Source organism: Xenopus laevis, chromosome 5L, assembly GCF_017654675.1.
Source record: "Xenopus laevis strain J_2021 chromosome 5L, Xenopus_laevis_v10.1, whole genome shotgun sequence".
NCBI classification, from domain to species: domain Eukaryota; kingdom Metazoa; phylum Chordata; class Amphibia; order Anura; family Pipidae; genus Xenopus; species Xenopus laevis.
The window spans coordinates 156,719,171-156,744,910 of NC_054379.1; the positions used below are offsets into that span (position 1 = coordinate 156,719,171).

Consider the following 25,740-nt stretch of genomic DNA (forward strand, 5'->3'; position numbering starts at 1 on the left):
GTCTTCTAATACACATTTTTTGTGGCACACGGGATAGACCACCCACACATTATGATTGATGACGTCACTAAGAACTGTGAATAAAGATACTGTATCTTTAAAGGAGAGGTATAGAATAAATGAAAAAAAATCAAATTTTGTAGGCAGTTATGAGTAATATATGGTGTTGCTTTTACATGGTGCTTCCTATACATGTTCTCTGGTCCCTGCCTGTGTTTCAAATAAGGGGTGGACGTGTCCTAATGGTCCCTGGCAGAAGCACAGTAGGAGGGGGCAGCCAATCACAGCCCTGCAGTCACACAAGCACAGACAGGCTTCAGTTCCCTATCAGGTCCTGCTAGTTGCTGATTGGTCCCTCTCCTACAGTGCAGTGAGCTGAGAGCACAGCCTGGGAATTCAGGGAGCAGGATGTGGAAGAGAAGGGAGGGATTATTAGGGTTTTTGCAGAAATATTCAATAAATCAGCCTGAAACACTACTTTTTTAAGCACAATTCTTCTATATCTAACTGAGTATAACGCACTGGTAAAGTCTTTTTTTACACAAAATGTCTCCTTTAAGGAGTTTTTATTGACTTTTGTGTATTAAAAGGCCGTATATTTACACAGCCCTGTCCCTCTAATCGTCGTGTTGGAGGCTGATGAATGTTGAGAAACTCCTCTGGATTGAATTAGTCACATCATCATTCAGGCAGCCTCCAGGAACACATCTCTGAATTGCTCTACTTCTTCCTACCCAATGCGACGACCTTTGGTGACTTTTGCTCTTGAAAGACGTTCCGTGGGGATTTCGCTTCATTCCGATGTTCACGGTTAGTTTGAATGCGTCTGTCATGTGTGCGTATCAGCCGGGGGGACTCCTGCCCCATAACAGACTTATTAGAATTTCCTCTGATTCTCTGCCTTACATGCAATTCCTTACTAATTATTTCCCCAGTGAGTAGCACAATTGTGATGAATTTCCAATGCATTCACTTAGCAGCAGATAAACACAATTCTGTTTTTATTATTATTATTATTCCTGTAGAGGCAGAAATATATATATATATATATATATATATATATATATATATATATATATATATATATATACAATGCTGTTAAAGGGGTGGTTCACCTTTAAGTTAACTTTTAGTATGTTATAGAATGACTCTAGCTCTGAGGAAGTGCCGAATATTATCATCATCATCATTTATTTATATAGCGCTGTCAAGATACGCAGTTTATGGGCACAAAACGCGTAAGCTTGTCGCACAATATTTGCTACATCACTATGTGTGCTTAAATAAAGTCACAATTGAAGGTGGCTGATGGTCTCTGTGAAGTTTCTCTTGTAAGCTCAATTTCGGAGAGTTGATGTGTAAAAAGTATAGAATGGCTAATTCTAAGAAACTTTTCAATTACCCCTCATTTTCTATAGTTTTTTTTTAAAAATGTTTTACCTTCTTCTTTTGACTCTTTCCAGCTTTCAAATGGGGGTCACTGACCCCATCTAAAAAACAAATGCTCTGTAAGGCTACAAATGTATTGTTATTGATACTTTTTATTACTCATATTTCTATTCAGACCTTTCCTATTCATATTCCAGTCTCTTATACAAATCAACGCATGGTTGCTAGGGTATTTTGGACCCTAGCAACCAGATTGCTGAAACTGAAAAGCACAAAATGAAAACCAATGGCAAATTGTCTCAGAATATCATTCTCTACATCAAACTAAACGTTAAGGAATTTATTTTGTTTTTTAGCTGTGTGCTAAATTACTACTCCAATCTATTGCATGGCTCCTGTTTATTGACATGGTTGTCTGGCATAAAAACTTCCCTGTCCATGTTTCCTTTATGGGATCAAGTATCATTTACCGTATATACTCGAGTATAAGCCGAGTTTTTCAGCCCCCAAAATATGCTGAAAAACTCTACCTCGGCTTATATTCGGGTCAAGTGCAAAAACGGTCGCCGGCATCTAAGAATAGTCGCCGGGCCTAAGAATAGTCGCCGGTGTCCAAGAATAGTCCCCGGCGTCCAAGAATAGTCTCCAAGAATATTCGCCGGCGTCCAAGAATTGTCGCCGGAATCCAAAAACGAGACGCCGGCACCTCCAATGGGAGCAGAAACCCTCAATTTTTTGATTGAAACTTACCAGAAGCTGCTGCATTTCTCACCCTCGGCTTATACTCGAGTCAATAAGCTTTCCCAGTTTTTGGAGGTAAAATTAGGTACCTCGGCTTATACTCGGGACGGCTTATACTCGAGTATATACGGTAACCCCTATTTTGCTTATCAGTCCCTGTACTGTTATGGGCTGGGGTGAGGTCTGATTCATCTACTCTTTATTCAGATTGTACATTAGCTTCTCCTGACCAATCAAAAGTCTCCTCCCGATTGCTACACATTACTCAGGCCATGCTGGCAGTAAAGGCCCATGTTTGGTTGGCATGTAACCATGTGTTTTAGCACTCCTTGGCCATGTTGTCCTACCAATACGTTGAATCAAAATATATCAGTTCTAGGCTGACCCTGATCTGAAATTTGACTTGGGAACATCCAGTTTGGTTAAACTCTGCTCATGTTTAGACTTGGTAATATTGCTATAAGTTCTTTCTCATTTGCCAGTGTGACCTGACGGTGCCATACAAATAAACAAGTAGCCTTTATCTATGTAGGTGTGTATGTATATGACTTTACTGTATATAGGGCACAAATACATTCAGAAATACACAGTTACATAGTTGGGTTGGAAAAAGACCAAGGTCAAGTTCAACCTCACCAATAGAACCCCAGTGCACACTCATACCAGCCTATCATTAAAGGGACACTGTCATGGGAAAAAAAAATTTTTCAAAATGAATCAGTTAATAGTGCTGCTCCAGCAGAATTCTGCACTGAAATCCATTTCTCAAAAGAGCAAACAGATTTTTTTTATATTCAATTTTGAAATCTGACATGGAGCTAGACATATTGTCAATTTCCCAGCTGCCCCAAGTCATGTGACTTGTGCTCTGATAAACTTCAATCACTCTTTACTGCTGTACTGCAAGTTGGTGTGATATCACCCCCCTCCCTTTTCCCCCCCAGGAACCAAACAACAGAACAATGGGAAGGTAACAAGATAACAGCTCCCTAACACAAGATAACAGCTGCCTGGTAGATCTAAGAACAACACTCAATAGTTTAAACCCATGTCTCACTGAGACACATTCAGTTACATTGAGAAGGAAAAACAGCAGCCTGCCAGAAAGCATTTCTCTCCTAAAGTGCAGGCACAAGTCACATGACCAGGGGCAGCTGGGAAATTGACAAAATGCCTAGCCCCATGTCAGATTTCAAAATTGAATATAAAAAAATCTGTTTGCTCTTTTGAGAAATGGATTTCAGTGCAGAATTCTGCTGGAGTAGCACTATTAAATGATGCGTTTTGAAAAAAACATGTTTTCCGATGACAGTATCCCTTTAATATTATGTTTGGTCAAGAAATCATCCAATCCCCTCTTAAAGGTGTTAAAGGAAAACTTTACTCCCAAAATGAATATTTAAGCAACAGATAGTTTATATCATATTAAGGGGTAAGTTTACTAAGCGGCGACAATACGCCAGCAATGGCTTCGCAGCCATCTCAACACTTCGCCATGAAAAAATTTGCTCAGACAACGCTAATTTACAAAAATGCAAAGTTGCTTCCAGGGCGCCGAACACTGGTGAATTTTCCTAAGCGTTACTTTGACAATCAAAGCGAAGATGCGCTAGCGTTCAATTATGCCTAGCACAACTTCGTTAGAGGTCTTCACTCGTTAGAGGTCTTCACGCTAAATTGCATAAGGCGGGAAATTATAAAGTTACATGGACGTATATGTTGCAGCAAATACATTACATTACAGAAGTCCAGGGAACCTTAATAAAGATAATAGCGTTGTAATAATGCCCTACACATGAGCCCAGTGTATAGTTTATGTGCCATATGTTAGAAAATGTATGGGTGAACCCAGTTACCCCAAAAAAAAATTAAGGACTTTTGCAGGCTATCACTCTGAAAAAAGAAAAAGACGCCAGCGTTTTTTGGGACTTAGAAACTTTTTCCACTGATGTAAGTAACAGAAGAATGAGAAAGATCTATGCACTCCAATGTACTTAATGTACTCCAAGTCTGGCGAAAGAGGAAACGTTCAGTAAAATCCTCATCTTAGTGATTTTGCGGAGTAATGTCCATTCGCCAGAGTGAAAATTCGCCTGACAATAGAGTGCAAATGACCGCTATCATCTGTCTCTTTCGCTAGTGAAGTAAAACGACGAAGTGCCTGAAAGCGGTAACGCCCTTTAGTAAATCTGCCCCTAAGTGACATATTAACTAACTGTAACAGGAAAAAGATCCCAAGCTATCTGTCTATAATGCCCTGTAATGCACTTGTAAACAGTAATCATGTCCCCTCGCAAGGCGAAAATTAAGACAAAGGAGGTCCCTATGCCGTAGAGCTTACAATCATGAGAAATGATCATTTGCATGTGCCCTTGCCACCCGTTATTTTTGGTTCAAAACGATGAGCGGGTTCATAATGTCAATTATCATCTACAGGTCTGCATGGTGACCTTCACGTGTCCTTCAGCTTCATATCCTAAGGATCTTGTCAGAACAACTTTGCCGTTTTTAATCTGCTCTATGTACAGTGTTTCTCTGGAAAGGTCAGCCAAACAGAGAAAACACAGAGACACAAATTGTTTTTATAAAAGATTATCCAGAGAATATTTTAGCTTCACGGCCATGTGAGAGTCTGTATTCTTTCCGCCTCAATAACGTATCCCTTTAAAAAAATCCTTTTTTTTATTGATACTGCAGAAAAATCTCCTGTTGCCGGTTCCGAGCCTGTATTCTGGGTGGGTAATGAATAAAACAGCTCGCTGCCTACTGATATATTCATGTATTCAAAGTGCATTATGAGTGTTTTTCAAGTAATCCTCATTTTCAGTAATCCTTAGAAACGGCCATTTTGTTTAAATGTTTTATATTGGTTAAATGTGTCAGTTTAAGGAGTCCAGTGTTCCGATGTTTTATTGATTGAAGGAACGAATGTTTCATGGCAGTAATGATTAATATCATCAGAAAGATATTTTTGCATGTCTTGGTCTACTTCGTTCTCTACTATGCATCGCAATTATTGGCAGCTTCCCCGTTAGGACATTATCTCCAGGCATTTATTGCTGAGGGAATCAGAGGTAGGAACACTAGTGATCACAAGATGGAAGCATAGATTGCAAGCTTGTTGGTACACATTTATTTAAAGAGCATAATATAAACATGTGTTGAAGATGTTTTAAACTAGTGGTTCCCAAAATGTGAGGCTGGCCTTCCTTAGAAGGCCTGGAGCATTTGTATGGGACAGCTTAGCAGGGCCAGCCTTATCAACCATGGCATTTAATCTTGATCATTGTAATGGAGGCCCCAAGACTGGTTGTGTAGTTAGCAGGCCAGGCTCTGGGGTCTAACTGGGCAAATGGATCATGCTTCTACAGTTTGGCCTCCGTGCATGTCATGGAACTTAATCTTGATCATCGTGATTGGGTCCCCAAGACTCATTGTGGGTCGCTAACAGGCTAGGCTCTTGGGTCTAACTGGGCAAATGGTTCCTGCTTCTGTCCTTTTGCCTGGTCACCTCTCTCATTTGTTCCATTGGCCACCAACATTTTTATGCCACAGTTTGGTCTCCGTGCATTTCATGAAACTTAATCTTGATCATTGTGATGGGGTCCCCAAGACTGATCGTGGGTCGCTAACAGACCAGGCTCTTGGGTCTAACTGGGCAAATGGTTCCTGCTTTTTTCCTTTTGCCTGGTCACCTCTCTCATTTATTCCATTGGCCGCCAACATTTCATACTACAGTTTGGCCTGCGTGCATGCCATGGAACTTAATCTTGGTCATTGTGATGGGATCCCCAAGACTGATTGTGGGTAGCTAACAGGCCAGGCTCTTGGGTCTAAATGGGCAAATGGATCATGCTTCTGTCCTGTTGCCTGATCAACTCTCTCATTTGCTCCATTGGCTACCAACATTTCATGCTACAGTTTGGCCTCATAGCATTTCATGGAACTTAATATTGATCAAAGTGATGGGGTCCCCAAGACTGGTTGTGTAGCTAGCAGGCAAGGCGCGGGTCTAACTGGGCATATGGATCATTCTTCTGTCCTGTTTCCTGGTCACCACTCTCATTTGTTCCATTGGCCTTCAACATTTCATGCTACAGTTTGGCCTCTGTGCATTTCATGGAACCTAATCTTGATCATTGTGATGGGGTTCGTAAGTCTGATTGTGGGTAGCTAGCAGGCCAGGCTCTGGGGTCTAACTAGGCAAATGGTTCCTGCTTCTGTCCTGTTGCCTGGTCACCACTCTCATTTGTTCCATTGGCCACCAACATTTCATGCTACAGTTTGGTCTCCGTGCATTTCATGAGATACAGTGCCCCCCAAGCATTTTATAACACAGTGCCCCCAAAGCATTTTATGGTATATTGTGAACCCCAAGCATTTCGTAACATACAGTGGTCCTCGAGTATTTTATAACAGACACAGTATGACCCCCCCCACCCCAAGATCTGCACACATTTTACTAACATTAACCATGCCAAAGCTTCTCTTCTGCTGGTGGCCACCGATTTGATTTATATAATGTAGGGAGTGACATCACAATCTCATCTCGCAAAACTGTGATGAGCACTCCTGGGGGAAGCGTCTGCCACTGGGAGGTTTGACATTGTGCAGGGACCCAATGGGCACAATCGGCTCAGTCAGACGAATGCCAGCCCTGTGGATTAACATGAAGGAAAGGTGAGATACACCTGTTAGAAGGTTAGCTATGGTGAGATTTAGGATGAAAACTGAGGCAGATGGAAGCCATGGAAGCATTATATATGTCTTAACCATATGTTGTAAAACTTGTGGAAATGAAAAGTCTTATGTCTCTTTTTATTTTTTTATAGACTCCTGTACTTTCCAAGACTGAGAAACAGGCACAAGGGCAACTTCTCGCAACCAGTGTGAGATGGGGACAGACTCCTATCAACCAGTCTACACCATGGGATACAGAAGAGCCGCCATCTAAACAGATGAGGAAAGGCGAAAATCCAGGTGAGCAGAGAGGCAGGGAACCATTGGGTGGGGAGTAGTTTTTCACTAATTGCAATGACTTGGGTACCACAAGTTGGATAGGCTTGTTACACTGGCCATAGGAATACCAATTGTTTTGGATGCGTTTGCTATCCAGACCATGACAACCAATATCTCTGTACTCAGGCAGTTTTTTGATTGGTTTGGTTTGAAAATGGAACCTTTGCTGATGGAACAAGATGGCTTGAGATCCTGGTAATGGCCCTGGAACATAGCTCTGTAGTATACAATGGGATTCTTTAGAACTTATCTATCTCCGGTGTATCCTGTGCTTGAATGACTGACCTCATGGCTACACAGCAGCTTGTTTATATAAACTATAGTAGTACTTATCTGTTATCTACTGTGTATCCTATGCTTGAATGGCTGCCCCCATGGCTACACATCAGCTTGTTTATATAAACTATAGTAGTACTTATCTGTTATCTACTATGTATCCTGTGCTTGAATGGCTGCCCCCATGGCTACACAGCAGCTTGTTTATATAAACTATAGTAGTACTTATCTGTTATCTACTGTGTATCCTGTGCTTGAATGGCTGCCCCCATGGCTACACAGCAGCTTGTTTATATAAACTATAGTAGTACTTATCTGTTATCTACTGTGTATCCTGTGCTTGAATGGCTGCCCCCATGGCTACACAGCAGCATGTTTATATAAACTATAGTAGTACTTATCTGTTATCTACTGTGTATCCTGTGCTTGAATGACTGCCCCCATGGCTACACAGCAGCTTGTTTATATAAACTATAGTAGTACTTATCTGTTATCTACTGTGTATCCTGTGCTTGAATGGCTGCCCCCATGGCTACACAGCAGCATGCTTATATAAACTATAGTAGTGTTTCTATAGCAAACACTCCAGATTTACCAGTGCAGGGCAATAGTACATTATAATGTCATTCATTTAAAACAATTTCAGTTTTTGGTGTTACTGTTCCTTTAAACCATTTTCACCTTTAAAAATAGCACATATACATAATTTAAAGTATATATGTATATGTTTAATAGAAAATTGCCATTTATATTCTGTAAAATATACCCTTATGCGTAATACACAACAGCCATGAATAGCCTGTAATATACTGTATCTTTATAAATGGGGTTTATTGATGTCATAGACAATGTTCCTACTGACCTTGGCCTGTGGTCTCCTGCCTTTAAACACTATCCTTATATTTGGGGGTATATTATTTCCTATAAATAAGCACCAGTTCACCTATTACAGCTGAAATATATCATTGTTGTTTTGATGTATTTTCAGTTAATTAATTTCTGCAGTACAATATTTATAGATTCCTGTGTATTTCTCCAGGCCACATCTGACAGCCTCTCTATCACTAATGCAAATCCAGCATGCCTTAACTAGTGTGTAGTTTTTTTTCTCTGTGGTTTTTTTTTTTTTTTGGGTCCTATTTCCCTTCTTCTGATTTCTTTACTTTGAAAGGGCACGGGTGATATTTCCAGCTTTGTCTGAGCTGAGAAATACAGAACCTGAAACGTTCCCCCTGATACGAGATGTTGGCTACGCATTGTGTCGCCTCTCCAGACGCGTAATTATAAACCTGTCGGTAGTGGGTGTTAAGTCTGCTCCGTACGGCACACCAAGCTCATATCTCAGATGTGGAAGAGGATAAAGAGAGAGAGGCAGCGCGGTCATCCCGCAGTAGAAAACCTTAAACGTGTAAATAGAGTTTGTTCAATGTCTATGTTAAAGCTGCTTGTATTCCCGTATCATGCAATACTTCATTAAGGGCGCCTGTGACTCTCGGCAACAGCACCATTGTAGCGTCACTGACAAGTGAAATGAGTAGGCTGCTGTGTTCATTGTCCCCTATCACTCCAGGGGAGTTTGTCACGATAACAGAGATTTTTATGTGCTGTCCTTTGGTCTGTATATGTTACAAATATCAAGACTTCTTAAAACATTTATTGCTTTGAATGTCTGGAATGTGCTTAAGGCTAGGGCCAGACGATGTATACCAGTGCGGAGGGTGGAGGAAGCCGCCGCCTTGCTGCTCCCCTTAAACTTTGAACTGTGGGCGGATTTCAGCACGAAATGCAAAATGCTGTGTTTCGGTGCTGAAACCCGCTGCATCTCTCTTCCTGAACCCAAAAGCATTGTTTCCACTCAGGTACAGGCAAAGCAGAAAAGCGAAAAAACAGCAGAGCAATGGATTCTCGGCCTGCGGTTCGAGTTGTCTGGCCTTAGCCTAACAGGCAGCTATGACTGTGCAGTCTGTATATTCTGATTATTAATCAGTCTTTCTGTATCTTCTTCTATGGCAGATATTATTTAACTTGTGCTGTTTTGATCATTTATGACGATCCCTAAGCAGCAGCTCAGACCACACTGAGCATGTGCAGGGTCTTGGTCTTGCCAAGATGTATAACAAAGTTACAAAACTTTGAAAGCATAAATCATTTGTTTTATTAGGCTTCTGCTGCAGTAAGTTCATGTTTATGTTTAGTATACAAAATACAGCATTTCTAGCCTTACTCTATTTTAGACTTTAGTTCCCCTTTAAGGAGCACTTATGAAGATAAAATTATGAACCGCCATACTTGCCGTAGATGTGCAGGTGGACATGGTGTTTCCCATAACTGTGATTTTTTTTTTGTAAATCAGTGGGTGACAGACTTTTTTTCAGTAAAGATCCAACCTATGGTCATGCCCCCCCTTGTGCTGGCGGCGCAAAACCTGTGGGACTGGTGGGTTGGGCAGGTTCAGCTGACTTCTGTACTCGGTTTGTGGGTTCAAGTTCAGCTCTTCTTTCTGCTCTCCTCACCTTCGACCTTCCTGTGCTGGCTTTCTTCTAGCAGTGTCTTTATTGGCATGCCTACCCCGCCCGCCCCCTTTTGTGATGTCAGAGATGGGCAGGCCGGGGCAGGTGTGGATTGGGAGCAGGCTGATTGGGGTTCGGTGCAGCTAGACTTTTTGTTGGCCAGGGTTTGTGGATGTATCTAGGAGAGCAAATAAGTATCATATCCAAATTTTCCCCAAACCAACCTTCAGGCTGCCCACTTATTGCCTATAATCCCAACCACTGTTGTAAAGGATCACTGCAGCCCAAGGAAACACACTCCACATATACTTGTTGCCCTGGTTAAATACGAGTTTGGACGTTCCTGCTTTGGATTTTTCATTTACAAAGTGAGAACATTAGTAGTGCTTTCTCTAATCAAAGAAAATGGTTCCATGTTAGCCATGGGGTTAAAATGATACCTTTGTTGGCTAACTGAGAAGGTTTAGATTACAAACCCTCCATACCAATTACTTCTTGTTCTTGAAAGCTACTCAGCTATCTAATGGGCATGTATCACTTTTATCTCTACTGTTTCCTGGTAAAAACCTGATCCTTTAGTTGCCTTACAGCAGCCGTTGATCTGACCTTGATTATGGGTTTCAGTTTTGTAGTGTGGAGACGAGGTTGGAAGTAGAGCAACTACAAAGCGTTCCGCACCCCCTAAGAATGTGTTGCCTTTCTGCAAATCTGATTGTCATAACACATATTTATTTGTCAGGCATGCTTGATACACTTTTGATAGCAATACACACCTAGATATGAGGAACAACCTATCTAACCAACCATTTACCCATCATTTATTATTATTTGAATAGGTCTTCTGGTAGAGATGCATCAATAAAAGCAAATCCACCTAGATGTGTTGAAAACTTCCCTTAACAGTTACAAATCTTCTGACATTTCATTTGCACGTCACTTAATTATATAATTTGTGAAGGCAACACACACATATGTATGTGGAGCACCTGATATAAACCACTTTGTACATCAATTTGATTGAATATGTCACTTTATAATGGAATCATTGAAGGATAACACAGCAAAGGTGCAGATCTTTCCCTCTCGTTCTAGAGGTGTCATCTATGATTATCAAGTTAAACAAGTATTCGTTTTGACTCGGCATCGTAATACTTCTTATTTCCTTCCAAAGCCATCCTGTTAATCAACCCTCAGTTGCCAATACCAGCCAATCAGGTCTCTGCTATTATTTTCCGTCTTGTGAAAGACAGTTCAAAACTAGCTGCTGATTGGTTGTCTATTGCCAACTGCACTTGTACAATTTAGCATTACACACAGATATATGCAAGTATTATTTGCAAATGCTTTGCTCCGTTTGAAGGATTTATGAGTTTTAGTTACTCTTTTTTGTTTTGTTTCAGCTACCCCACCATGGGTGACAACGGTCTCTGCCGGCACACAGGCATCTCTTATTGCCCATTCATACGGAATGACTCAACCACCAATCTACAGCCAAGCAGCCAATGTCCAGGCTCCTATCATAGGGGTTACTCCCACACTCCCACCTCATGTGGCTCCACAGCTTCCACTAATGACGGCTCACTACCAGCTGCAGCAGCACCAGCAACCTGCACAACCCTTGGGTAACATGGTGGTCAACCTCCAAAGCCAAACCCTTTACAGACACAGCCAGCCAATGGCGGTACCATCTTTGACCGGAGTTGGTCAGGTTCCTCTCCCAGGTCACACTGCAGTAGGCAACGGTCATATGACATGCCCCCTCTTGCCTCCTCCAGCTCAACCTTCTGCAGCCTTGCCTAATAGTATTCCAGATACCAATGGCCAAACAGCCCCACAGGTTCCTCAAAGCCAAACCTCCAACCCTGACAACCACAATGGCGTACAGATGCTACGGACGATTGGAATGGGAAAGTATGAATTCACAGACCCTTGGTACCCAAAAGGTAAGCCATCCTAAACTTCTTCCTTTATTTCCATTGACCTGTAACAGGTTTGTAGAGCAGAAACAACCTTTGCCTTTTTATAATGACCAAAGGACCCCTTTGTATTACTCCAGCCTTGGTTCTACCTGCTCTAATAATGTATCACTATAAATGTTCTATCTCTGGGAAAGGTCAGCAAGTGGATCTTTTATCATTAATGTATTTCAGCTTTGACTTCAGCTTTTTCTTATAAGCCCAGCAGAAGGGTTTATGAATTAAATATGATTCAAAAAAAAAAATCTTGAGACCGAAACAAAAAAAAACAGAGTTCTTCTATCTTGAATGACACCTACAAAAGCTGCCAGCAAGTAGAGTAAATGGAATTCCATAGCTCTGATTTAGATAGCAGCAGTGATTTGCCCTTTCTTTCCATCCTGCTGAAAGGCATCTGTTTTCTGTTGAAAAGCAAGTGCCATTTTTGTTTTCCGCTATAGTGAGGTTCGTGTCCCAGAGCTCCTGACTGTTTAAATAATGCATGCTCGGAAAACGTGCCTTTTCTGGAACAAGCGGTGAAACACAGGCCAGAGATTGCCGTGATGGTAAAGAATTCAAGTGCAGAGTACACAGGAATTGTTTTTTTTTTTTTACTTGACTCCTGTGGTTTCTTTTGCCATCACATTAGCACTAAAGAGTGTGTTGTTATATTAGCATGTGATATGTGACCCCAAGCTTTTGAGCCAACACTCGTGAATGCTAGTATATTTATAGTCACCAAGCTGTTTAAAAGGATTACACACTTAGATACCCATCAAGTATCTTAACATAAGCCCCATCTACCAAGTAGAAAAGATATCATACATACATACATATCCCTTTGGCCCTGTATGCATAATTTTACCTTGAACCTGTCTGTTTTGTTTCTAAAGGTGGCCATACATGGAGAGATCCGCTCGTTTGCCGATGTCGCCAAACGAGCGGATCTCTCCCCGATATGCCCACCTTGAGGTGGGCAATATCGGGCTGATCAGATCATGGGCCCTAGGACCCCACGATCGGATCCTAACGAATAGTAATGGGCGGTCTGATCGCGGGACCACATCAACTAATAGATGCGGCCGCGATCCGACGGGATTTTTCGTCCCATCCGATCGAGATCTGGCCAACTTTCGGCCAGATCTCGATCGTGGGGCCCCATACACGGGCCAATAAGCTGCTGAGTCGGCAGCTTATTGGCCCGTGTATGGCCACCTTAAGGGTCACTTTTTTGTGTCCACTGAGACAATTCTTTTTAAATCCATATGGTCCCCTGAGGCTCCTGGTCCTTGCTGAGGTTACAACTGCTGTGCTGCCTGTTATTACGCCCCTGTACCCAGCTCATACAGGTCTATGCCTTTAAAGAAGGAATGGACTGACAACTGAACCCACAAGGAATTCTTCGATCCAGATGTGTCAGCACCCCAACAAACACACTTACATACTTATGACCCTCAACCACCTCCAGAACAACTATAGCAACAAAGCTTTGGACACCAACAAGCACAGGCAATTGTGCGACACACAGAATTATTTATGCAAAAGAAATTAGGGGACTACAAAAATTAGAGGGTTATCAGATCACGTACTTGTACCCACACACATACTGTACCTGTATATAAATTGTAGCATTTCCAGTGGTGTAACTAGACATTACTGGGCCCCACAGCAAATCATTTTTTCCAGGCCTCCAAAAGGTCTATAGGTTTACCAATTTTTATTGAAATTGTATATGAATTAGGGCCTCATGAGGTCCCTATACCTCCTGGGCCCCCCTGCAGACGCAGAGTCTGCTTCCTATGTAGTTACACCCCTGAGTATTTCCCTTTTTAGGACTCATATGCCCTTAAAATTTGCGAGCACCAGTGCTTCTCCATCTGCAGCACCAATGGTAAACCATATTCCATTGGTATTGGAATTGAGTTAAAAGAGAGGGCTAATCCTATAGCCACTTGTCTGACGATGGCAACATATTAGGTGTATTTTTTATGATGTGAACCCACAGCAAATCCTCTTTGCAACTTATTGTTAAGCTTTGGCAGCGATTCTTGAGTTCAAGGTTTCACATACAGTTTTTTTTTTTAACCATACGAACTTCTTCTGTGATAAGGCGCATCTCGATAAACCTATAATCTGCCCGACACCAGTGTGATATTTAGACCACTTCTGACAAAATCCTCTCTTTATTTTCCATAGCGCTCTCCTTGCATTTTAATCAGATCGTTTGAAAGGGGCCCGAGGTTCCATCTCATTAAATCCCTGAGATTTTCAATTTTGTTGTCTGGCTTAACACACAAGTGTTGCCAAAGTTCATGAGCAATTACTGTATGATGTCCGGTGAAAAAGAGCAAACAGTTCCTATCAGAGCGAAGAAGAAATGGATATTTTTAGAGTTCATTAGCGCACTTATTTAAATTTCACATTTGTCTTTTAATTACAGAAGTGTTTTTGCATTCTGAAGGGATTGGGCTTTCACTCACATGTGAAAACGAACTGTGTGTTTTTGATTAACCTTTGCTTGTTCGCTAATGACACTAAACAGATTGTTCTGATTGGAGTAAGATTCCAGGGTATTTAACCACAAATATTTTTGTACAGGGTTATTCTCAATTGAGAAATTCAGTTGGATGACTAGCAAAATATCTTCAAGGAAAAAGAAAATACAGCAAGTCCAATTGATATGACTTATTATAGAAATAAGAGGTTTTTTTTCAAAATCTGTATATTTTCATTTGCAATAGGTCATGTTGTCTTCTAAAGCAGGTGAATAATTGGTGCTAGTGTGTCTCATAATGTGTCCTATGAAGATGGGAATTTGTACAGGAACAACCTTTAATTTGAAGCAAAGTGATATCTAGGTGTCAATGTTAAGATGCAGCTTTTTGGCCTTAGTATGGGGCCTTTTTTAAGGCCTAGAAGTCCTGTCAGAGGAGGACCACATGGATGTAGTGATGTGGTATTGACAGGTCATCATTATGAACAGATTGTTGACCCTGGACCAAATAATTTGGCTGTCCACCCACCAAACGTTTGGATCTTGCTGAAGAGCTACATTATGACATGACAATCTATTTCAGTAAATGATCTAAACCAGGGATTACCAACCTTTTGAACCCGTGAGCAACATAGAGAAGTTAAAGGAGTTGGGGAGCAACACTAGCATGAAAAATATTCATGGGGTGCCAAATAAGTGATGTGATTGGCTATTTAGTAGCCCCTATGTGGATTATCAACCTACATTATGGCTCTGTTTGGCAGTACACCTGGTTTTTATACAACCAAAACTTGCCTCCAAGCCTGGAATTCAATAATAATCACCTGCTCTGAGGCCACTGGGAGCAACATCCAAGGGGTTGGATAGTAACATGTTGCTCACAAGCTACTGGTTGGGGATCACTGATCTAAACCACCATTTTAATAAAATCTTTCTACTTATAAGGTGTCACATGTTGAGCCTTCACAGCTTTCCTGGAAAAGAATTCACCAGTGAAATGCCAAACACTGTTCTTCTGATGTATATCCCTTAGAGCTGTGATTCCCAACCCTTTTTAATTTTGAGCCATGGGATTTCCAACCCTTTTTACTTTTGAGCCACATTTAAAATGTAAAAAAGAGTTGCCTCCACGCCAGGAATTGAAATTGAAAATAAGCACCATTGAGGCCACTGGGAGCAACATCCAAGGGGTTGGTTAGCAACATCTTGCTCGTGAACCACTGGTTGGGGATCACTGCCTTAGAACTTCTGCTCATGTATTGCTTTCATTGGCTTAGAATGAGCTGCAGAGATTTTTTTATACTCTTATTGTGTCTGACATCACAAGAGTTTGTAACTGTTTCTCTAAACCCATGAACCACAAGTGGTTGTCACTCATTCAATATGTCTTTTCAGCTCATTCCAAAACCAAGGGTTGGGCCTCTTGTTGCAGCTAAAATGGCCTTTACTTTTTTCAAGGAAAAGCTTCCCATTAGATTGTCTGTAGGATTTGTTTCCATTCGTACATAAGTGGTTGGGAGCTGATGTTGGGGATCAATCATGGCTCTCATCACAGTTGTAATTCATCCCAAAGGTGTTTAGTTGGGTTGAGGTTAGTCAAGTTCTTCCACTCCCATCTCTGATCCAAGGATTGGTCCACCTGCTTAAGCAGCCTGGTAAGGCTTTCCACTACATTTTGAACATTGTTGGTTGAGGCTGAGGATCAGTTTTTGAATATGGGATATATACAAAACTAAATTACGATTATATTGATGTAGTTAAAAAAACAGTCCCAGTAGAGCTGATGACAGCCTTGTAGTGTTGGGAAGATGATAAGTTGCAGGCACCACTAGCCTAGGATGACACTTTTTAATTTCTAGCGAGAATGGGAGGGCAAACATGCTTCTGAAAAAGAACAGATTGCTGGAATTTGTAGCTCACAAGAGCTAGAGAAGGTAATGTCACATCTGGAGGGCAGCCTCGATTGTAAGGCACAATTCTCATGACTCCTTGATCCTATTTCAAGGCAGAAGCTGTTGTTACCTCTTTACAGAGTCCAACTAGAGTGCGTCAATTGCTTCCAACTCAACATGTCACTTTCAAATGGTGAAAAAGTCTAAATTAGAATGTATTTGTGAGATTAACAGTTATACGTTAAGTTATATAATAGAGGTAATGTTTGCAGATACCTGTAATTTAAAGGGGATCTAAACTCAAAGAATACCATGATGTAAGCTTACTCCTGTGTTCTCTGAGCAAAAATTCATATGTTGACGTCAATTCATTTTTGAGTTAAATGCCCTTTAAATTGCAGCTTAAGTATTGATGCCTCAAATGGGTGACATGTGAATACTACATGCTGCTCCAGGTTGCTATGGGCTACTAGACCCACAGAGAACTCTTTACTACCTACTTGTTTTTACTTGATATTATATTTGATGTTGCTTTTGTCCACTCGCTTTAAGCTGGTTCACAGCATCCTAGTTATTGTGTAATAAGTTAACATTTATGACTCGGAAGACTGAAAAGTTCCAGGTAAACAAAGTAATTATCCTCTGTACTGCCTGAGATATTCTATTAATGCAAGCTGACCTCTTTCCAGTAATGGCCTCTCTGTGGACCAGCAGAAAGGTTGGGGGTAAACAGAAAAATGAATTCCCTCAACACTGTGAGGCTGATCTGTGATGGATTGCAGGGCCTTTTTAAATTCCTGGAATATCAGCTTTCCTAGGGCTCAACATGCCTTAATTTGCGGATCTGAAAATCACCCCCACCACCTACTCGGTCATCATAGATGCTTTCAGCGAGGAGTTAATGCCACAATAAAGAAAATGGGAACCTGTTTATCCAGGTGCAAGGAACACAGCCAAGAATCATATTCTTTCATATTGCATTTTGTGCCGTCCTGCTGGTTCTAAAACTACCATCGACAATAGAGAGTGATGCCTTTATATTGTGCACCGTAGGCAGACGCTTAGCACTGTTCTCCATTACACCATGCACCCATTAGCACACTCTAACTTGCTTGCCTGAATGATTGTTCTAAAGAGCAAAGACTTTTGCACTTTGTTCTGCCATTAGTAAATAAGCCCTATACTTTTCTTTCAATGTCAGTGTTTAAATGAATGCAAATACCACTGCTTATTGAGTTTTTTCCCTGTGTAGTGTCAAGCAAGTGCATGAGTTGTCACCATCTACAATATATTTACAGATCTGCGGGCTGCAATGTATAGTCTGACCTTGCTGGGTTTGTTAGTCTCTTTCCTAGTTCTTTATTCTCAACCAGTGTTGCAGTGGAATCTCCAGTTGTTAAGTGGCTGCACTACAAACAACAGTAATTGTCTCTCTCTCTCTCTCTGGAATCTGTAAGGGAAGGGGCAAAACCACAAACCATATATTAATTATACATGTCTGAGCTGTACAGAGCAACAAAACATATATGGCAGTGCCAGCATTAGGGAAGGAAATCAGCACTAACATAAATAAGTATATTACATATTGGCTTGTAATGTTATGAAGCGGGAAGAATTTTACATACAGTATATAGGAAGGACGATATTTTTTCCATAAAAGGTGGCAAGCCTATGCCCTAAGGGTAGGGTTGCCACCTGGCAGATATTTTACTGGCCTGGCCGGTAAAAATGATGGTTGATACAAATGTTAATAGGGAAAAAAGATTTATACATAGGAAGGCCGGTATTTTTTTCCAGAAAAGGTGGCAAGCGTAACAGTACTCCTTCCCCTTATTGGGTATCTGTACATAGGAGCAAAAAAAAAGAGTCCTATCGTTGTGGGAGTGGCTTAAATGGTTGGCTCGTCTTTTAAAGGAAAGCTACAGAAGCATTTTATTGCCAATAGATTAGCTGCAATAGTGCAAACTAGAATGTTATATTTATTCCGTAGAATGCTTTACCATACCTGAGTAAAAAGCTCTAGAAGCTCCCTGTTTGTTTAGGATAGCAGCTGCCCTATTAGCTTGGCGTGACATCACTTCCTGCCTGAGTCTCTCCCTGCTCACTTATAGCTCTGGGCTGAGATTACAGCAGAGAAGAGAGGGAGGGAGAGAGAGAGAGAGAGAGAGAGAGAGGAGCAAACTGAGCATGCTCAAGCCCTGCCCTGGAGGTTTAAGATGAAAACAGGAAGTCTAATACAGAAGCCCATGAGTACACAATAGAAGGAAAGAAATGTGGTGTTTCTTTTGACAGAGGACTCAGAGCAGCATTAATTTGAGGGTTTACTGGTATATTTAGGTGGACCTTCCTGATAAAGCTTACTTAGTTTTAACCTTTCCTTCTCTTAGTTAATTTTGAGTAAGCAATAGAATGACCAATTCTAAGATACTTTTCAATTTGTCTACATTATTTATTTGTTTTATCATTTTTAATTATTTTTCTTCTGACTCTTCAGGCTTTCAAAAGGGAGTCACTGACCCCCATCTAAAAAAACAAACAAATGCTCTGTAAGGCTACAAATATAGTTATTTCTACTTTTTATTACTTTCCATTCAGGCTTCTCCTGTTCATATTCCAGTCTCTTATCCAAATCAATGCGTGGTTGCTAAGGTAATGTGGACCCTAGCAACCAGATTGCTGGAACGGCAAACTGGACAGCTGCTGAATAAAATAAAGGAAATAACTCAAAAACCACGAATAATAAAAACTGAAAACCAATTGCAAATTGTCTCGGAATATCACTCTCTACATCATACTAAAAATTAACTTGAAGGTGAACAACCCCTTTCATAGGGAACATTAGTTCCAAGGAACCATGGGAGAAGGGCAGCCATTAGCCAGTTAGTTTACCCAGCATTCCCAGTTAAAGACCTGCCTCCAACCGCCTCAATGCTAACAGGTAGCAGGTAGGCTATTTCCCATTTCTTCTGGAGTTTGAGGGATCTGCCTGAAAAACAGTGATCTGCCTGTAATTTGGATCTCCATACCTTAAGTCTACTTAAAAATAGTTTAGAGATTGAGATATTAAATAACCCCAATAGGCTAGTTTTGCCTCCAATAAGGATTAATTATATCTTAGTTGGGATCAAGTACAAGCTACTGTTTTATTATTACACAGAAAAAGGAAATATTTTTTAAAACTTGTAATTACTTGATTAAAATGGAATCTATGGGAGATGGCATTTCCTTAATTCTGAGATTTCTGGATAAAGGGTTTCCGGACAATGGATCCCATACCTGTACTACTTGTTTGTCAACACAAGCCACTTGCTGATCACCCCCCAGATCGTTTGTCGTAGGTGCCAGTCCCCCAGTACTATGTGCCGAGAGCAAAATTTGTTTTCCAGGGTTTGGGTTTGGGTTTTGTTATTATATTAAAGGCCAAATTCACTGCAACTGACATTCCTGTCCTTTCCTTTATTTATGAACATGGCATTTATACACATGCAGACCTGAGTGAGTATTCAGAGAGAAATAAACCATGAAACATATCATATATAAACATATATCAGTTGTTATGAGGCTCTTCATGGGGTCTGAATCCCCGGAGATTTCAATTCAAATGATTATATATATCATATTGCTGCCTTCTGCCCCCTGGAGAGATCCATTCCACACTTGTTGTCTGCTTTATAAACACTGTTTTGGTTGAATCCGGATAAGTCCTGACTCATGAATCTGTTTAGTAAGAAAGTTGTGTGTGGGATCAGCACCTCACCACAAGCTGCAGCTTTGGGACAATTCCCTGAGGTTTATGATTGGTGGGGAGAGAGCCATTTTAGAACATGAAACTGCTAATTAGTTCAACACATTCAGCTTATTGTATAATGTGTTTAGCTATGTCTGACTGTATAACAGCTCTCCGGGCCGACTGAGAACTGGAAATATCTCCTGGGTTAAAGGAGAACTAAACCCTAAAAATGAATGTGGTTTAAAACGGCATATTTTATATAGTGAACTTATTGCACGAGGCTAAAGTTTCAGCTTGTCAATAGCAGCAATGATCCAGGACTTCAAACTTGTCACAGGGGGTCACCATCTTGGAAAGTGTCTGTGACACTCACATGCTCAGTGGGCTCTGATTGGCTGTTGAGAAGCTAAGCTTAGGGCTCGTCACTAATTATCCAGCAGAAAATGAGCTTCCCCCTGTAATATAAGCTGATGCTACAGGTTTGCTGATTATTAAATTCTGATGCTAATTGCACTGGTTTCTGTGCTGCCATGTAGTAATTATCTGTATTAATTACTAATCAGCCTTATATTGTGACATTTCTATTCTATGTGTACTGTATATTGTGAGTGGGTCCCTAAGCTCAGTAAGCAGGCCCGGACTGGCTGTTTGTGAATACGGGCAAATGCCCGTTGGGCCGCTGCCTGTGCAGTGTAAATGGGCTGCGGGGCAGTGCGCACCGCACCATAACAAAATCAAGGAGCTTACTTCCTCCGGCAAGATCCTCTGTGCGCACAGTAGCAGACGCCAAACAGATACTGTAATTTTCTAAAGTCTGAAGAGCTCACCCCAAGGGCCGCGTATGTTTTCTTTTCTGTTTTTTTTTCACCGTGTCTGGACTGCTGAGGGGGGTGGGGGTTTAAGCAAGTATGCGGAGGAGAGGTGGGACTGAAAGAAGGAGCGTTCTATACGTCACCTGTGTGCTCTCAGCTATGGGACAGATAACTGTTGCAGGTAGGGAAAAAGGTGCCAGTGTATGTCTGTGTTGTCCAGTATTCAGCTGACAGGCAGGATGGATTGCAGACGCTGGTGCTGCAGATTCATCCTCTCCCCCCCCCCCCAGACTATCAGTTCAGAAAGAATCCTGGGCAAGTAAAGAGGATACAAATCATTTTAACCCTTTCCTTGTTAGCAAAAATTGCATTTGTGCCATTTCTGGGGGTATTTATTCACGGAATTCTCACTGTGTTCATCCTGCTTTTACTCTCCTCTGGGGTAGTATACATGGAATTGCAACTGTGTCTTTTGGGTTTTATAAATTAAATTGCATCAGTGTCTTTTTTTTAAAAATAAATGTGTAGCTATCTATATGCAATATTCCGCCCATAGTGGGCATGGTCACAGAACAATTCAGCAGGAATAGTCCCTAAGTTTGCTCATAGTCTGTACAGAGAGATCCCATAAAGCTATGGCAGCATAGGTATTCCTCTGTACTAAGCACAATTCAGCAGGAACAGTCCCTAAGTTTGCGCATAGTCTGTACAGAGAGATCCCATAAAGCTATGGCAGCATAGGTATTCCCTGTACTAAGCACAATTCAGCAGGAACAGTCCCTAAGTTTGCTCATAGTCTGTTCAGAGAGATCCCATAAAACTATGGCAGCATAGGTATTCCCTGTACTAAGCACAATTCAGCAGGAACAGCCCCTAAGTTTGCTCATAGTCTGTACAGAGAGATCCCATAAAACTATAACAGCATAGGTATTCCCTGTACTAAGCACAATTCAGCAGGAACAGTCCCTAAGTTTGCTCATAGTCTGTTCAGAGAGATCCCATAAAACGATGGCAGCATAGGTATTCCCCTGTACTATTTACCATATAACAGGAAGTTTTGAGGGTAGTTCTTTAAAAATACAAAAATACTGTGAAAATGAATTCCTGTGTTGAACTCTATAGAAATAAATAAGTGAAATGAGTAATTATCATGGGACAAAAGGAAAGGTAGTCACTTTTCGTCACCCAGCCTTGGAACCCTGTGCCAAATGGAAAAACTCCATTTAGGGGGCCCTGCCAAAATGGTTCCAATTGGGCCCCACAGTTGGTAAAACCAGCCCTCCACATGGGCCTCTCTGCACAGTCTGCTGTCCTGATATTTTTTTTTACTTATCGGAGGCCGGGACCACCTTTTTTTCGTAATTTTATTGGGGGCCCTGACCACCAATGTTTTATCTATAGCTTGCGTGGGTGGGGGAGCTTGGTTGCCAATGTCACACATATATACAGGTATGGGACCTGTTATCCAGAATGCTCCAGACCTGGGGTTTTCAGGATAATGGATCTTTCCAAAATTTTGATCTTCATACTTTAAGTCTACTAGAAAATCATATAAACATTAAATAATCCCAATAATATAATTTTGCTCCCAATAAAGACTAATTATATCTTAGTTTGGCTCAAGTACAAGCTACTGTTTTATAATTACAGAGAAAATGAAATCAATTTTAAACATTTGGATTGTTTGAATATAATGGAGTCTATATGGAAGATGGCCTTTCTGTAATTTGGAGCTTTCTGGAAAATGGGTTTCCGGATAACCCCCATACCTGAAGTGGGCTGCTTTGATTTTTTTTGCCAGGGCTGCTTTTTAATCCCAGTCCGGCCCTGTCAGTAAGTGACAGTAGCACAGAGCATGTGCAGTGAATCAGCAGAAAAGAAGATGGGGAGCTACTGGGGCATCTTTGGAGACACAGATCTTTACTGCTAAAGGGCTGTGGTTGCCTTGGGCTGATACAGAACCACAAAACATCATGTACAACATTTCTAGCTACTTCTTTAGTTAAGCTTTAGTTCTCCTTTAAACCCTTTCTGTTTTTGCAGAGTTCTTTCAACAGTTAAAGGTCGTTTTAGGCTTGTGGGTTGCCAACATTTTTTAATGATAGGGCCCTTTAAAGATTTTGTGGTTGTTAATGGCACTGCCCTGACCTTGGGGGTCTCACTAACGGTTTCAAGTTTAATGTGTATGGAAATGAACGGTGGTCACTGAAAAGAATAAGTAGATATTCCTTAGTGCACTCTGTCAGTTGTTAGATATCTTCACTATACCATGGTCCCTAAAATACATAAATTTATTTGCCTTGAGTCTTGCCCCCCCCCATCCAACTTTAACTGCCGCCCGGCACAGCTGAGGCCGCTGCCTGTGATTCCGTACGACAGGAGACATTCCGAGAAAAGCTTCTATAATGAGACGGACGCGTTGCTTATGCTTCCTCAAGGCTGCCAATTATTTGTAAAAGACGCAGCCTCAGTTCAGGGGGGAAAGAGAAGGATCAAGGAGTAATGATCTCGGGCTCCTAAAAATACAATAACGCAGAAGATTTTCATCATCGGGAAACCGCTAAATTAGTTTCAGATTTGTACCCAAGTAATATTTATAGCCAAGGTTCAACTACAGTAATTAGATTGGATAGGACATTCGCTTTAATTGGCTCACATGGAGCCCAGAGTACATGTGCTTGCTGTATTGTAAGCGTGCAACTTCGAGAGATTCTGTTGCAGGCACACTTGGCTTTAAAGGAGAACTAAACCCTAAAACGTAAGTGGCTAAAAATGTCATATTTTATATAATGAACGCATTGCACCAGCCTAAAGTTTCAGCTTGTCAATAGCAGCAATGATCCAGGACTTCAAAGTTGTCACAGGGGGTCACCATCTTGGAAAGTGTCTGTGACACTCACATGCTCAGTGGGCTCTGAATTATTATTCTGAATTATTTGCCTTTTTCTTCTAACTCTTTCCAGCTTTCAAATAAACAGATGCTGTGTAATGCTACATGTGTTGTGTACTAATACTTTTTTTATTACTCATTTTTCGATTCAGGCCCAGGGCCGGAACTAGGGGTAGGCAGAGTAGGCACGTGCCTAGGGCGCAAAGCTGGGAGGGCGCCAGGCACGTACCTCCTCTGTCGCCTACCCCAAGTCTGGTTCCCTTCTCTGGCCGACTGTTCGCGCTTTATGCGCTTCTGCGCATGCGCGAATTGGCGCATGCACGCGCGAGCGCAAATTCGCGCATACTAAATAGGCGCTGCGACTGCCGGGCCTGCCTAGGACTCCTGCCCAGCATGGCCCGGCTCTGTTCAGGCCTCTTCTTTTTATATGCCAGTCTCTTATTCAAGTCAATGCATGGTAGCTAGGGTCATTTGGACAATAGAAACCAGATTGCTGGAACTGGAGAGCTGCTGAATAGGGTCTGGTGCAGACTGACTTTTTGTCGACCCACATATCACTACTGTGCCCATTCTCAGGGCCGCAACTAGGTGTAGGCAGAAGAGGCAGCTGTCTAGGGCGCAACGATTAGGGGGTGCTGGGCAGCGACTTCTTCTGCCTACACCCAGACCGGACCTGTCACTAGAGCTGCGCTCCAGAATGCTGCTTCGGTGTATGTATGAAAGCTGTTACTGCGCATGCAAACGTGAGCCCTGCTGCCAAGAGACGGAGATGGGGAGCAAGCTAGCTGGCTGGGCTACCTAGAGCACCCGGCCAGACAGGCCCACCTCTGCCCATTTACACCCCACAATTTTCATCCAGCTTGCACCCCACTTCCAGATAACCTACACTGCACCGATGCATCTTCCTAACACTAACAAGTCTCACTACCCAATTACTACCCAATCAGCAGGAAACAATTCGGACACATACAGACACATACAAAATCCATATGCTAAAAGCATAATAAGCAATTTGAGATGCATTTTACATGGCTTCACAGAGACCTGCACATCATGCAAAATGCATCTCCATTAATTACTCATGAATTATATGGATTTCAGATGCTTCTGCTAATAAATGAGTGCAGAAGACCCCAAAGAGAGACTTTCCAGCTTGAGACTGGTGGGAAGTTTAACTACAGTTTTCATTTCTGATCCAAGACATTCATTTACAAGTTTATATGTTTCATCCCCACTCAGCAAGATAATGGCTGGGAATTCATGTGCTTAATCCCATAGACAAGTGAAGCAGGCCCTTGTCGGCTGGGATCTGAAGGGAATGAAGGGTGCTAATCCGTGGCACCTTTGATATGGCATAGCTGCCGCGCCGCACTTTTTATATTTCCCCAGCTGTCATCATGTGCTGATGTTTCACACCATCTCCCTCCCAGGGGCCTTTAACAAAAGCTCTATAAATATCATTTGTAATTAGGTGCCGCCTCACAAGGGATTCTGGAGCTGCCCAGTGATTCCAGAAATTTGGGAAGGAATCTCCTGTTTTGCATTTCTAAAATTACAAATACATTCACATTGCAGGGAAATTCACACAGCATTTTTTCTAAAATTTGGCTGTTTGGACCCCCCTGGATCAAAGTCAATGCGCTAAAGTGTAGCATGAGAACACCAGTCTCCTTTCATCTCCTTCGCTGCATGTAAAAGGGGCAAACGCAGGTGATTTTCCAATAGTTGTGAGCTCAGGGTCAGACTGGACTGGCAGGACACTGGGAAAAAAGCTGGTGGACCCCACACAAACCTGCTCCTGATCCCTGCCAGATACCTCCAGTGCTCCACTCCAACCCTTGCTCTTGGCCGAAAGGAGGAAGTAGAATAATCAAGGCAACGCAAGTGGAGGGTGGGTATGTGCAGGGGCTTTTTGGTGGAGGTTGCAGATCCAGTGGACCCCACACCCAACACTCTTTGACCTAAATACATATTTGTGCACAATTATATATATTGGTGCCAAACCAGTGTAAGCATTATACGTTAGGGGGCA

The 25,740-nt window shown here is 41.7% G+C and overlaps 1 protein-coding gene across 3 annotated transcripts in view; it reads left to right on the forward strand.

Moving 5' to 3' along the window:
* The window catches only part of LOC108717206 (kelch-like protein 29), a 653,541-nt gene that overhangs the window by 464,494 nt on the left and 163,307 nt on the right, over positions 1–25,740 (forward strand). For all 3 annotated transcript variants that reach the window (XM_018264051.2, XM_041563572.1, XM_041563573.1), the window contains 2 exons: positions 6,963–7,110; positions 11,336–11,878. In XM_018264051.2, the coding sequence (XP_018119540.1) occupies positions 6,963–7,110; positions 11,336–11,878 (691 nt within the window). The remainder of the gene's footprint in view (positions 1–6,962; positions 7,111–11,335; positions 11,879–25,740) is intronic.